This window comes from Poecilia formosa, unplaced genomic scaffold (assembly GCF_000485575.1).
Source record: "Poecilia formosa unplaced genomic scaffold, Poecilia_formosa-5.1.2 Scaffold79, whole genome shotgun sequence".
NCBI classification, from domain to species: domain Eukaryota; kingdom Metazoa; phylum Chordata; class Actinopteri; order Cyprinodontiformes; family Poeciliidae; genus Poecilia; species Poecilia formosa.
The window spans coordinates 1398959-1414380 of NW_006800018.1; the positions used below are offsets into that span (position 1 = coordinate 1398959).

General features: G+C 43.1%; 1 protein-coding gene across 4 annotated transcripts in view; it reads left to right on the plus strand.

Annotated features, from left to right (window-relative positions):
* The window catches only part of robo3 (roundabout, axon guidance receptor, homolog 3 (Drosophila)), a 264138-nt gene that overhangs the window by 236635 nt on the left and 12081 nt on the right, over positions 1 to 15422 (plus strand). For all 4 annotated transcript variants that reach the window (XM_016673590.1, XM_007556477.2, XM_016673589.1 and 1 more), the window contains 8 exons: positions 807 to 978; positions 3398 to 3603; positions 9832 to 9913; positions 12150 to 12318; positions 13854 to 14142; positions 14235 to 14451; positions 14761 to 14885; positions 15050 to 15233. In XM_016673590.1, coding sequence (XP_016529076.1) covers positions 807 to 978; positions 3398 to 3603; positions 9832 to 9913; positions 12150 to 12318; positions 13854 to 14142; positions 14235 to 14451; positions 14761 to 14885; positions 15050 to 15233 — 1444 coding nt within the window. The remainder of the gene's footprint in view (positions 1 to 806; positions 979 to 3397; positions 3604 to 9831; positions 9914 to 12149; positions 12319 to 13853; positions 14143 to 14234; positions 14452 to 14760; positions 14886 to 15049; positions 15234 to 15422) is intronic.

Consider the following 15422-nt stretch of genomic DNA (forward strand, 5'->3'; position numbering starts at 1 on the left):
TGTTTGTTCATTAAAAAACATTCTGCCGCATCATCCTCCTCCCCCTTCCTGTTGTTTTCTTTTGTCTTGTTCACCAGTAGTAACATCCGGTTGTTGATCACGTGATCCGTGTGCTGCAAAAATAAAATGATTCCACTGTAGTTTTGCAAATTACGCAAATTTTAATACGGCCAAAACAAAAGAAAAACACTTTGTCATAACGCAAAAGCTTTTAATTGGAAAATGAGTTTTATGATGTGGCGAATTTATTGCTTAATTCCAATTTGTCCATTTTTAGGTCAATGGAAATGTAGCTGGTGACATTTCTAAAACTGGATGTTTCCTCAGTTGTCTGGTATTTCAGTCTTTGACTGGTCCAAAGGGTCTTTGAGTCACAGAGACGCTACGGGGAAAAATAGTTGTGGTTTCGAAAGCATAGGTTTGCAGAATTCTGCTATACTTGTCAGCTATTAGCCGGCCCATGCCTCATGTGCAGCATAGTGTGTGCAGGTGTGTGTGTGTGTTGTGCATTGGGATAAAACTAAACTGTACAGGCAGCTGAAAGGAGAGCCAGATTGATATTTTCCTGTGTAAATATGATTTTAAGATGAGGCTTTTTAGCCTTTTGTGGCCCTTCTAATAGAACGAGAGGAGAAACACTGTTGTTATTTGAATGCCAGACCAGAATTCATGGTTTGACATTACACCACTCTGTTAGTCGATAGGCACCGATCAGAGATTCTGTGGTCACCTTCACAACTTGTTGCAGTGTGACCTGTTGGTGCATGTGTAACATAAGGACGCCGCCGCTTGTTTTTCTGCTCCAGATCCTGCTGTTCCCCATCCAGGAGCCTTCTCATTCCAGTCGTTTCTCTGTGTCTCTGAGCGGCGAGCTCACCATCGCGGACGTGCAAGTGGAAGACTCTGGCTACTACATCTGCCAGGCCATCAGCGTGGCCGGCAGCATCCTGACCAAAGCCCTGCTGGAGGTGGAAAGTGGTGAGTTTAAGCACAGAGTGACTCGTGTTGACCAGGAGCGACGTTAAGATCCTGAAGTTTGCTACGTTTTTATGAAATTTAGGTCTTATGTTTTGACTTGTCCCTTGTTTTTTTTAACAGAAGGCTTGTGTTCTGCTTTTTTTTTCTTTTTTCTTTAAATTCACAGTTTACACACGCTACGACATTCACATTAGCTTCCTGTGGGCTCCACAAGAATTCTGAAAAACACTCTCACATCCATCTCCACTGAAAGCATCCTCCTTCCCCAATCTCTTCTCTAATCTGATGTAATCAAAGGGGACAACTGCTGATAGTTTTATGCAAATAACTCGGCTGCAACATATGCTTCCTTCTCTGCATCGCTCCCAATCAGCTGGGATTTTGTTCAGCTCCATCTGCAGTAAACCCCCTTCCTCCGTCCCCCCGCCAACCTCTCTGTTGACTTTTCACATTTTCAGTTTAACTCCAGTTAGCCGATGATATCAGATCTCAAATCAGCATAGAATACTAATGATGTTACGGTCCACGTCTTTAAGCAAATGTTAAATGCAGTGTGAAGTAGGTGCTCTAATTTTGCACAGTGACTGCGTGTCAATGGCTCTGAAAGCATGACTTACCTCCATGCAAAACACATTAGACACAGTCTTTAACTCACCCTGCAACATTTGGGGAATTTATGCTACCGAGCCGGTCCTAGTGCGGCTCCGCTTATTCATTCCACTTCTGCTTCAGTTTTTATGTTTGACAAAAAAAGGGATTTTGGATGGAAACTGCAGTCAGTCAGTCAGTCAATCAGGTGAATGAGTCCAGCTTTTTATCCCAGAGCTTATTCAAGTCTCCAACCAGCTTCCTCTTTAGGAAATCTATCTACAATCTTCACAGATAGTAGCTGCAGTTTTACGTAAGAAAGGCATGTGTATCAACCACAGAAAAAAAAAAAAAAAAAAAAACGTGTACTATATTCTAAAGCTATAGCTGGGACTCTAGAAGACAAAAATACACAAACAGCTATGAAGTGTTTTTGTTTATTTTGCAGTTTTATTTTAAATCCGCTGGGTTCACTCTGAAAGTAAAACGACTGCAACACGTTTCGTTCTGTACCTCACCGTTGCATTGTGTCATTGAAAACACAATCTGGTTTTCTCTGATGTCAAGCAGGTCTGTTCACTAGGACTAAACATAGAGTACCAAACAGTTCGAGGCATATTTTTTTTAAGATTGATCATAATTTATAGAGTTAAGAATCTGATTATTACATGCATTCAGCAGAGGTTAAATGCAGTAGGGTTTGCGTATCATGACTTCAGTTTGTTCACCCACTGAAATTTCAAAGTCCCACATTTGTACTCATAACATATTCATTGTTCTGTATTGCGCGGAGGGGTCTGTCGCTCTCACAGGAGGTAAAGTAACATCGTCCTGCCTGATAAAAAAAAAAAGAAAAATGAAAAAAAAAATCTATGTCATTGATTTGCATTTTAAAAATGGAGCAAAACACCAGAGAGGTTGGACCTGGGAGCCTTTGAGAGTAGAGGTTCTTCAGTTTGAACATTTTACGTGTCACTTGGCAGAACACACATGAACACAAGTGGAAGCCAAAGAGGAAAGGTTTGATTTTTAGTCTTTGGACAGTAACGAGTGGAGACGCACTGATAAAAAACGATTCCAGATCTGTTTTTCTGCAAGGTTTTCAGCAAAGCCAGATGCGGATTTCAGCTGATTCTAATTTCTGTTTCAGGATTTCAGTTTAATAATATTTGAGCATAGCACTGCAAATTGGTTTTGCCTGTAAAACAGGATCTGCTGCTTTAAAATGAGGACGAAATTATGGTGGAGTTGGTTTTACCTGACTCATCTTATATTATTATGAGTAGCAATAATATAAGGTGAAAACTGCTACTTACAAAAGTAGCAGTTTGTGTTAATAATTTTAAGTTCTTCTATTCTTAATTCTGAGGAAGGCTGACAACAATTTCCAAGTTCAACATGTTGCTTGATAGAGACTAAAAGGATAGAAAAAAGAAACTTCACTGTTTCCTATTCAGCCATCTTTCCTTCTGTTGAAGGTTTTGCTTTCTCTCACTCTCCTGCAGCCCAATTGAGAAATAAAAGGTGCGCCCTCCTTATAAATAACTTCTTTCGGCTCTTTAAAGGCATTAAAATCAAGCTTAAAATCGATCGATTCTGCTCACCAGCAGATTTTTCGGTGCATTCAAAGAACTGGAAAAGGGAGTTGAGAGATATTGTCCATTCAAACTGTAGAATATGTGATAACCAAACTGGAAAAGATGTTAGCTAGGGGGAGGGAAAACGATGCCAATCAACAATTTAAATAGATTCTAGTAATCCAATAAGGAAAACTAGATATTAGCATTTTGTCTGAACTCTTAAATCATTTTGCTGTCTCCTGTCCCTTCAGCCCCCTCAGACAGGGTCCCTCCCATCATCCGACAGGGGCCAGGCAATCACACTCTGGCCCCCGGTTCCACCGCCCAGCTGCACTGCCATGTCATGGGCAACCCCATCCCCAGCATTCAATGGGAGAAGGATGGCCAGAGGATTCTGGGAAACGACGGACGAGTCAGCCTGATGGAAAATGGCACCTTTCAAATCACCCGCCTCCAGGTGAGACAGCAAGACTCCCACTCTGCCGCCCAGTTCCAACTATTTATCTTATCCTGTTACGCCCCAAACCTAATAACCCGTGTCCACGGTCTGCATAATGTACTTAATGCACTTTGTGCAACATGAACATATTTTATCTGGTGGAACCGGAGACTGTGACCTATGCAGCGTTGTGGTTGGTTCACATGGTGTGTGTTTAAAAGTGGAGCGGAGGTGGAGAATGGCGGCGTGCGATCACCATGATAATGAGCGCGCGCGGCCATTAACGGTCGTTAACACCATCTGACTCCATGCTAATTAAATCCATTCTGCCCAGAATCCCCTCCCGGGTGCAACGCAGCACCTGAGGTCACTGCAGCCTTGACGAGCTTGGAAGAGGCCCGTGCATTAATTGATTGCGGGTTCTCAATGAGTAACGATCTCTGAGACTTGTAATTAAATCCTCAATGCATCAGTGCAAGCGAGGAGTGACTGAGTGAGTCGGGGAGAGACGGAGGTGCAGGAGCAGGCAGGAGGTAGCGGGGAGTTTGAAAGCTTTCTTTTTAACCTCACTCGTCGTGTAGAGAGGAGAGGTACTGGAAGTGCTCCGTTTCCAAAATCCTTTCGGAATGATGCTCAACTGTAGAATTTGATTCGGTGTGATCAGGAGGATGAAAAGAAAAAAAAGAAAAGCTTTAGTTTCAGATAAAAGAACAAAACGTCTACCGTCGAGTTCACTCCAGACACTGACCCTGTTATTTGAGTCCAAACAGAGAGTCAAGTTCAGCAGTCATATTGACTGTGTCCGGTGTAGGTCGGCTGGATTTCTCATTTATCATGTTGACCAGGAGGATGTACAACCTACACAAGCAAACATGAAACATGTCAAATGAGGAACGATCGAGCAAAAGTTTGCCTAGAACCAAATATTTGCTCTAGTGGGACATGAACCTATTAAACTAGCAGACTACATCTATTCTTTTATATTATTCGCCCCAGTGAATTTCATATTTTGATGCTCAACTATTCATTCCTCCTCAACTTTTTCTGTTTTTTTCACATTTTTACAACATGCACCAATGTGTTTTATTGAGATTTTGTATGATGGACACACAAAGCATAATTATGATGTGGAAAATTACAAATGGCTTGCAACAGCTGGAAATAATAACAATAATAATAATAATAATAATAATAATAATGAACTGAAATGTGTTCTAGTTAGCACTTAGAATCGCAGTTTCATCTGAGAGTCTTTGGGACTTTTACAGAACAAGTCTTCTCCCGATCCGTTATTAGCTTATTTAAAATAGCTGCAGATGCACCAATCTGAAAATCTGGGCTGAATGTATTGTCTGATATTAATATTGCTTTCACAAGACAATATTTACTCATATTACACTGCATAGTATCATAATATCCGGAAGGAAGCTCTAGCTAGGAGAGTTTAGGTTTCCAGACGAACCAGAGTTTGATTAAAGCGGACCAAACAGGGCTGGTGTGAACACACTCCAAGTCTGATGGCCGATAACAACAGGCAAATTTAAGCACGCCTGTTTTTTGTACATATTACATATTTTTGCGCATTAGCTGTGATTCAATATAAATGTACCTTATTTGGACCAAATATGCCTGATGCCTGTAGCAACAGCCTAAGGAGAGCGACGGAAGCATACGATACGAACCTAAAGACAACCATGAAATCAACTGAACATTTACCCCTTAAATAGTGGGTATAAATAAGTTGATTGGATCGTGGCCCCTGCAGTGGGGCAGATGGTGCGTTTGCTCCTTGTACCCTGGCAAAGACTAGATGCCATTACCCTGGGACTTCTGCCAGACACACACTTCTGCTCTCCCTCACACTGCTGCCAAGGTAGACTGGGAGTGTTTGTGTGTGTTTGCGTGCGTGCGTGCGCGTGTGTGTGTGTTGTTGTTAAATGGTTAATGCTGGCATGGGGTAACAGGACGGGGATAGGTAATGCAAGGTGTGGAAGACAAACAAAGCCTGGGGAGATCCAGGAGCTCTGCATGGGGGACAAGTAAACAGATTAAGATGGGGAGTGATTGGGTTATGGTGGGAAATCGTGTTCACAAGTTGTCTTTAAATCCCACTTCACGTATGTTACTGACCGTAATCAGGTTTTCCTTCTGCACTCAACAAACGGTGAGCTGACATCATGACCAGGCCTCTGTGAGCCGCAGAACAGAGAGCTAGCAGCCGGTCAGTGAGGGTAGAAGACCTAAACGCCCCCCTCCCACCCCTCCAAATGTGAATAAAATCATAAATAGAAACATGTTTGCATGCTCAGTTCTCAAGTGCGGGCCACCTCTGTTCAGCTCTCCTCCCTCCCTTTCTGTCTTCCTGTTGCTTCTTCCCATTTTCCTACAATCTGTTTCATTCAGCTCCCGCGGCTGCCAGCCTTCATTCGCGGTCAGGTGTCTTGGCAGCTTACCCCCACCAGCCCACCACCGATCAAACACTACCATCTGGGGTTCTGCTTTTTCCCATTTCAGGCAACAGAGCACCATCAGCTGCCTCCCAGGTCAACTCAAGATCAGCTCCTCCTCCTCTAGAGGAGGAAGAGCGAGGGACCTGCCATGTAGAGGGGGCGTGGGGAGTGGGAATAACCTGTCCCCGGTTCTGCAGGACAGCCTGACAAGCCACTTAGACCTGAGTAATTCCTCTGTCACTGTTACTGATGAGCTGGCCCACAGATCCAGGAGAGGAGAGGGCTGTGATCACTGACTCATTAGTCATGATGGGCTGCGCTGGGCACATATTCTGCATAATGTATAAGGTTTGCAGTGGGAGGAAAATAGCCTGCGAGTCCGCAAGTGAAAGCCGATGGCGTTTGTGGGTCTGCTTTGTGGAATGATGAACAAACGGGACTGTAACAGCTAATAGCAGAAACCCGACGAGGCCGCATTTCCATTTCAACACAAAGCGCTCTGGACAGCTGGGAAGCATCTGCAGGGCCAACAAGCCACTGCTTAATAACACATTCAAAACACCTCCTCCCTCCACACGAGTTGCAGCGTTATGGTGGGAGATCTCAATATCAAGGACATGCTTTAACTCACCGAACCATGTCAGAAATGTGGTGGAAAATACACTAATTGCTCGTCGCTTGTTTTTCGAATAGAGCATCCTGCTTGAAAATCCAGGCCAGACGCTTTCTGAGTCAAGTGTTTGTGTTCTCCTTGTGCATGTGTGGCTTTCCCCTCGGTCCTCCAGTGTCCCCCATCAGCCCCAAAACAAAACATTCACAGTTTAGTTTATTACCCCTGAGATGTTGGTGCATCTTGTAAGTCCTGGTTTATGGACATCCTGACCTGGTGCACCTCCAGCTGTTTCTCGTTTACCGCTGGGTTAGGCCCCAACCACTGCAGCTCTGAACAGGAAATGGATGGATTTTCTTCCTAAAGCAACAACAGTGCCTTTCTAAAGTAGTTTGTTGTATACACTGTTCTCCATTCACATTCTTTTGCCCAATTTGTTCAATTCGATCTGTAACGCTTCTTTCTATCTTGCCATATGTCAGTGTACCAAAAAAGTGTTACATCTATTCATCTGCCCCTGTCTGTCTAGCTATCTGTCCATCCATCGTGCCTTTCCAGCCACCTTGCAGTCATACTGACTACTCAGTTTTGTTTTTACACTAAAGTCACATTCATAATTTTTAATCTAAATCAGAAAGTAGTTTGAGCTGTGATAAGCTGGAAATACTCCGATCATTTAACAGGCTGAGGTGGATGAATGTTCATCAGTACAGACAAAGTGTCTGCATGCCATACCACAAAACTAGTCTGCGCGTTTTGTGGTATCGTCGCACAAAATAACAAATTACTTGTGCATAATGTGAATAGCACCTATAGAAAGTCCATATCACAAGTAGAGCATATGAGTGGTGTTGTAGAGTTGTGACACGTCTTTAGTGTCCCGGCTTAGTTGGTCGACAAATTCTGTACGGTAACACGTGAATGGGAATTTATTCATGTGAGGGATATTACTTGCGTCTTTACTCGCATCCTGTTGACACGCCAGTAAATTTAGTTTACCTTATCTTTTATGTGCTTTTTTCATCCAAATGAAAAGTGAAACTCATTCAAAAATCTCTTCAGCGACGCTACCTCAGATTGGATTGTGTGCAGTTTAGGTTTCTGTTACCTCCTCTCTCTCTTATTTGTTCAAAGCATTCGCCGGTTTGCCGTGATTCGGCTGGATTTTAAACCCCAAGCTGCAGATAAATAGTTGATAGGGGGGATAAATGAACAAGACCCCTGAAGCAGCACAGTGAAGCTCCAGAAAGCCGGTCAGAGGTGCTGCACATTGTGAGTCATCGCTTACCTCTCTGTCCCACTAAGAGTTTTCCCCAAACATTCCCTGCGTTGCAAGCAATTTCACAGCCCGTCTAGCTTTTGGCTTGGCCCCCCAAAAATTTAATAGCCAACGTTCACACATATACACGCACACCACACACAAATAGACCCGGCACATTCATCACACACCTCTTAATTACGTCTACCCTGTCCAGAATACTAAGTAGCCGTATGGCAGAAAAAGACTGGAGCCTCAGAAATCTCAAGACCTCTCCCTGGTCATTAAAATTCAGTGCTTTGATCCTTCCTGCAGCTCTCCGCCTCTGGTGTGAAGGAATCAGACGTGGAACATAAAAGCCACAAGCTTGACTTCAGCTTTGACTTCAAATAGGGCCACTGAGAATATTTCAATTACGGCAACGTTGAAATAACTACAATTGACAAAATCTCCAAAGTTGAACCAATTAATTGAAACAGCTTGTTTATTTAGGTATGCCCAGTAGGGAAGTATTCAAATATGGTTAGAAGTAATTGATTATAAGGAGAAGTGTGTTTTTTTGGGGTTTTTTGTTGTTGTTTAATTTTTTTTTAAACTTTCAAGTCTTTCTCCAAATATACAGATAAAATATTTAAAAACATTTAATACTGCTTTTGGATTTTTTTTTTTTTAATTCGCAGAGATAATATAACAGTTTGTAAGTTTTACTCGCAAAATGTCTTCACTTTAATCATCTACTGTCTAAAAAGTGACAATATCAGTTTTGATTTTTGTTTCAGGTGTAGTTTATTGGGACTTTATGTGAAAGGGTCAGATTACAAATCTACTACTCACTGAATCCACTTCACTCTCTTCAGATTAAAAAACGAATGGCGTTTTGGTCTTTCAGTTTTGTTTTGGTTGTTTTCTTTTTCTCTTTCTGCAGGTGTAGAAGCAGATTTCCAGGGTGTTTTTTTTATATTCCCTTTATTTTTCTTTCTCTCCTCTATTCTTATTATTTTCATTTAAAACCTTTCCCCCTCTTTTCTTTTCCCCTTTCTGTTTCATATCCATGTTCATATTATATATATATATATATAGATAGATAGATAGATAGATAGATAGATAAATCTTTATTGTCATTGTCACAAGAACAACGAAATTTAAAAAGTGCCGTCAGTCAGTGCATATGCTTAAGAAAAAAACAAAAAAAAACAAAACAACANAAAAAAGTAAAACATTTATTCTTGTCCTCTCACCTCAGTATAATGCACTTTTTTGTGTTTGCCAATCACAATAAACCCCAATAAAAACATGTTTGTGGTCGTAACGTGTAACAAAAAGTGAAGAAGTTCAATTTGTATGAATCTTTTTACACAACGCTGCGTGTTTAAAGCCTAACCTTTTAAAAACTCTCTTCTTTTTGTTCCTGTCCTTCCATCAGCCCAAATCCTTCCTCTTTTTGTCAACGCTACGTGTTTTTTGTGCTTATTTTTTGATTGAAAATAGGGGATCTAACCTTTGTGTTTCACACCTGCACAACTGAGCTAATTCTATCAAATGAAAACCAGGACTGAAACATGAAACATGGTAATGACTCTTGAAGTCCCATTTCAGGTGTACTTATTAAACATGTTGGGATTAATGGTTGCCAGACGGCTTTGGAAAACAATATTAAAAAGGCTTTTTTTTTGTTTTTTTTTTTAACCTAGCTGTGAAAGGGATCCAGAGGTGAAGTTATTATCAGCTCTCTGTTGTGTTGGCTTTTCATCCCAGCCAACTTCCTGCTGCTCAGTATTCTGAGCACAAACATTCTGGTTTGAGAGATATGACATTTAGTCCCAATCACTTGTAATGGATGCATTAACACACCATCACACTCTCTCACACACACACACACACACACGCAAGCACACTAAACTAATGATGCACAATTTGGTGGTTGCCAGGAAACGGATTCTGGAGTTTACACCTGCCTGGCTTCCAGCTCCAGTGGAGAGACGAGTTGGAGTGGCGTGCTCACAGTCAAAGGTAAATTGTCTCTGTGTGATTTAATTACATGCAAATGACAGCTCCCCCGAGGCAGTATGCAAACACAGGAGTATTGTACAACTGTAAATGACCAAAAAAAAAAAAAAAAGCTGGAATGACAATAAAAATGCACACAAAATGAGTCTTTCTTTTAATGAAACCAGGATAAATTCAAGACAGTTTCTTCTGTGGTTCTTCACTTCCTGTCCAAAAAAGGAATTCACTACCTGAGAGTAACTGAGCAAATAGGTGTGAGATTCCTATATTGTGGATATTTTATATTGGACATCTGGCAGCAAGATGTCTTTCATCTTGTTGCCAACTAGTTAACAAGTTATTCAACCCAAGCATAGTGGTGAAACATCATTCCAAGTCATTTAAAGATTTTTTTTCCCTAATATTTTCTGACATCCCCTGCCCATTTTTTGCTTTTCGGAGATGCATGATCCGTTATATATTGCATCTTATATCGTTGCTGTCCTGGCATCTCATTAACAAAGGGAGCAACACTAAAGAAAAAATTGCATAAACACAACCATCAACGTCACAATTTGAAACTTTGCGATCTACTTATGAGCTTCTGCTACAAACGTGCTACAAGATCATTTCATAGAACAGTTTCATGAGATGAACTGTGACACGGTTGACCTCAATTTTTACAAGCAACACTACAAGCAGTTTTTTTCCCCTATATCTTGCATTGAAATTGCAAGTGAATTTCATGTAACAATAACTATTCGATGCCAAATACGTGGCCCAAACTACATGGTTCTTTGAGAATTACACCCTTTTGCCCTGCTTTTAACTTCAACAGCTTTTCAACAGCACTCATTTGTAGTCTTGTTTAAATGACACTAGAGTGCATAGAAAAGTGTTTGCCTGAAAACGCCATCTTGGCACACATTTTCCCTTTACAAAGATTTGTGAATCGGACAGATGTGCAAACTTTTCCACAGATCTTGGAGATCCTATTCCTCCAGTCACATTTCAAACAGGCCAATCAGCGAACAGAAGGAGAAGTTGTGAATTGTGTAGATTTTCTGCGCTGTTCCAGAATTGTGGTCCGTCTGTAGTTTTAGTAACCATAACAGAGGAAGTGAGCGAAGCGGTTCGGCCTGCGTTGTCCACCTCCAAATACTCGATATTAACAGCTGCCTCCTTCAGCTTCTCTCTGCACAGGGGATTGTTGTTTAGAGCGCAGGACATTTCTGGTCAGCTTCATAACGTCAGACTGGTGCATTGCCTATGTCACGGCCAAACTTTAGTGACTGGGTACAATTTCAATCAATAATCGAGGGTCCAGATCCTGTGGACGAAACAAAGGGTACAACCCAGGAGTCTGTTTTTACCAGACTATACATATAAATATTACACAATAGTGTAATATTCCAATTTTAAATGTCATGTTTTCATTAGCTGTACATGGAAAAATCATCATAATTAACGAGAATGGGGACTTTCAACCACTCATCTGAGTGTAGTTATTCTGTCTAATGTTTTTTTCTTAGTGGTAAAGATCCTAAAATAAATGAGCTGGTAAGTAATATTCTAATGTATTGAATTTATTTTTATATGTAAAAAATAACAATATAGTCTAATGCGTCTTCCACTGTCTCTGACTCTGGATTGTCTGAAAAAATTCTCCATAATGAAAACTCCTTATGAAGAGGCAAACGTCACTACTTGCGCTCTGTTCTGTGATTTGGTCAGCTGTAGCATCTGTGCTGTTGGTTAAAGAAAAAAAAAGTCCAATTGAGCAAATGTCTAAGTAAATCATTAACCCGTGCAGCCTTGGGGACATTTTCCAGCAGGTCTGTGTGTAAATGTGCAGCAGTGTGAAGAATAACGCCGACAGGATTCTGTAACCAGGCTGGAAACATGCTAATGGCTGCACTGGTGAGGCGGTTAGCGGCTACGATTTCAGCTCAGAGAGCACAGTCAGCTGGCTTTCTACGTAACCCATGAGGACATGGAGTATTTCTGGTTGAGGAAACTTCACAACTGGCACAGGAAGAGAGAGAAACAGCATAATAACATTCTGTAACGCTTTTAAGGTAAAGCTGAAGCTTCTTGTTAGGCAATTGCTGTTGAATGTTAGACTAATTGCAAAAAGCTGTAAGAGGGAAGGAAGCTCTTCTTCCTGGAGCCACGCACAATCTAAATGTCGCGGCGGCGGCGGCGGCTGCTCTGACAGCGAACGCCATAACCACGTCGGCTCTTTTCCTTCGCCGCGCAGAGAGCGCCGACAGGTCGGTCGCTCAGGCCACCGAGCCCTTCCAGCTGCCCGGCCCGCCCCACAAGCCTATCGTCACAGACGTGTCCAAGAACAGCGTCTCTCTGACCTGGCAACCCAACGCTCACGAGGGCGGAGCTGCTGTCACCTCCTACATCATTGAGGCCTTCAGGTGAGTTTTTTTGGGGGGAGGAGGGGAAATGTGCATTTCCTGTTCAATTCAGTTGTTGAAATTGAAAGGGTTTTGTTTTGACGGATGCTTAAACTCCTTTACATCAATAGCTAACATTACAGGAATAAGAGAACGTAATATTTTTCTACCTAGTCCAAGGAACTCGATACCAGCTGTGATTCTTTGATTTAAAGAAAGGCTGTATTAAAAACTTTAGCTCACTCACATGGGATTAATAATCTTCAGCCACAAAGCAATGACTGAGCCAATCAGACAAAAACACAGTTTAGTCAATTAAAAATGTTGATGTCAGGTTATCCCGTTACACCAGTCAAAGGGTTAAATTTGTGTTTTTTGAAGCGCTGAGTACTCAGGATGACCGGAGATGTTGTCCACCCTGGATACATTACAACTATATTAAACTCAGTGAGGTTGGTGGGGGCGACTACCACACAGGCAGACGCTTCAAGAGAAAATAAATCCTTCCAACTCGATGCAGAGGGAACTCTGGCTGAGATTAATCGGATGCAGATGTCCTCCCTGGCAGGGAATGATGCAAACCGATTCTGTAGAAAACCTATTGAAGGAAGCAGTGAGGTTTTTTTTTTTTGCAATAAAATTTCATTCCCTCAGGTGAGCTGCTTAAGTTTTGATCTTCAAGATTATATTTTATGCTCTTCCAACCCCCCCCCCTCCACCCCGTCGAGACTCTATTTCTGCTCCGACCTCATGTGAGTTTTACAAAATCTAGTTGAAAGGGCCTCCTGCAGGTGTAACGTGTTCTCGTGAGTCATTTTCCTGCTTGGTGTTCAGTAGTTGTTAGACTTCACCTTAAAGCCCAGTTGGAATAAATTCACAGGGTACAGGAGAAAGGAAGCATGGTGTGTAATCCACTGGGGGAGGGCCACATAATCCAGAGCAAGCCCTCATTTCCCGTCGACATCCTTACATTACTACAAGCAATGGTCCAGTACTCACTGACACAGAAAGTTGCATTAGGTCAAATTTGGGTCACAGGTATTGTTTATCTGAGAAGAAAGATCCAAAAAGGCCCTGAAATATTTCTATTAGTTATTATTATTACTGTAAAAGAGAACACTTTACTCCTGAACCTAGATATGAAGGGCTGTGCATTTTGTGCTTCTACATCACAGCTACAAACGTCAATCAGGAGCGGACGGGGGTTGAAAATGAGCCTAAATAAGAGCCTAGATTGATGAGTGACAATGGCCCAGTCAAAGTCCAGACCTAAACTCCATTAAGGATGTGTGGCAAGACTTGAGAACTGCTGTTCACACACTCCCTCCATCCTGAACTGAAAATAATACTTTTCAGTTTTATTTTCCCTCCACTTCACAACGTGGTACTGCTGTGTTTTCCTCTGTCACATAAAACCCCTTTGTTTTTATGTATATTACATTTGCCAGTGGGCAAATGTAATATACATAATTCATGGATTTTATTGCCCCCAGGGAATCAAGCGATGCTTCCTTCGTAAAGTAAGCACTTCTAACTTCCCTTTAATCCCCACACAGTCAGTCAGCAGGCAGCACATGGCAGACTGTAGCAGACATGGTGAAGATGGAAACACACACCATCACAGGCCTTCTTCCCAACACCGTCTACCTGTTCATCGTCCGAGCGGTCAACGCCTACGGCCTGAGCGACCCCAGCCCCATCTCTGAGCCGGTCAGGACGCAGGACGTGAGTCCCACGGGTCAAGGGGTGGACCACCGGCAGGTGCAGAGGGAGCTGGGAGAGGTGGCTGTCCAGCTGCAGGACCCCGTCATGCTCGCTACGACCTCCATCCGCGTGTCCTGGACGGTGAGTGACTCACGCCATTCCCTTCTTCTTCGCTGCCACGCTCTGTTTCCTCCGTTAAGCCCTTGGCTGACCCAGCTGTGGTTGGTGTGTAGGTGGACCGCCAGTCTCCGTACGTCCAGGGCTACCGCCTGTTCTACCGCCCCAGCGGGGGAACCTGGCTCCTCCAGGACATCAACTCACCCTCAGAGCGCAGCACCGTCCTCACCGGCATGCTCAAAGGAACTGAGTACGAGATAAAGATCCGTCCGTACTTCGACGAGTTCCAGGGCAAGGACAGCCGAACGCTGCTGATCCGAACTCGAGAGGAAGGTAGTCAGTGCAGTGGACTCTGTGAGCCTGCAGGCCTTTATGGGTCTTTCAGATCTCCATGTTATCTCATTCTGCAGTTTAAGTTTGTTTATATTGATTCGTATTTTCATTAAATTCTTCCCCCACTCACTGACGTATGCAGCCCGGGGCTTTTTATTGGTCAGTAAAAAATTTAGCAGACTCTGGATCGACCTGCCTGAGTCCGAAGAGTGCCTAAACAAACCTGGAGCTTGATGTATTTCTCTACATGACTTTACAAGCAGTCCATTCTTTTTGATTAAACGATAAAACACCGGCCTCCTCTCACAGTCCCCAGTGCGCCGCCCAGAGGAGTCACAGTGGCAACGGTGAAGCTCAGCAACAGCTCCAGCATCAGCGTCTCCTGGGAGCCTCCACCCAGCGACATGCAGAACGGCATCATCCAGGAGTACCGGGTAAACACGTCCTCCACCCAGGTCCAGTCTGAACAAGTTCCAGAGTAAAATCTCCTCCATTTTGGGAACAACAACAAACAAAAAAAAAAACAGCGAAAAAGGCTTCTTTAAAATCAGTCGGCAGCTGTTGGAGTATGAGCATAAAAAGCAGTGTGTCCCAACAGGTTTGGTGCGTGGGCAACGGCGGCGATAACCAGACGCGCTACTACATCAACCGGACGGTGGACGGGACCACGCAGTCCACGGTGCTGAAGGGCCTCATTCCCGGCGTGCTCTACCAGGTGGAGGTGGCGGCGGTGACGGGCGCTGGCGTCGGCACTCGCAGTCATCCGGTGTCTGTTCTCATCAGTGAGTTCCTTCAACACTTCCTGCAGGAGGAAAGTTAGCTAAAGGAAGGACTGCAAAGGGAGGCAGTTTTGTGTTTTACAGCTCGCGCCTCGTTCACATGGCAAGACTGTTATTCCGATTTTTATCCCAATTTCCCCCTTCCGACAATCTTCAGGACTCCATGATTATCGGGATGGTTCTTAAGAGTGT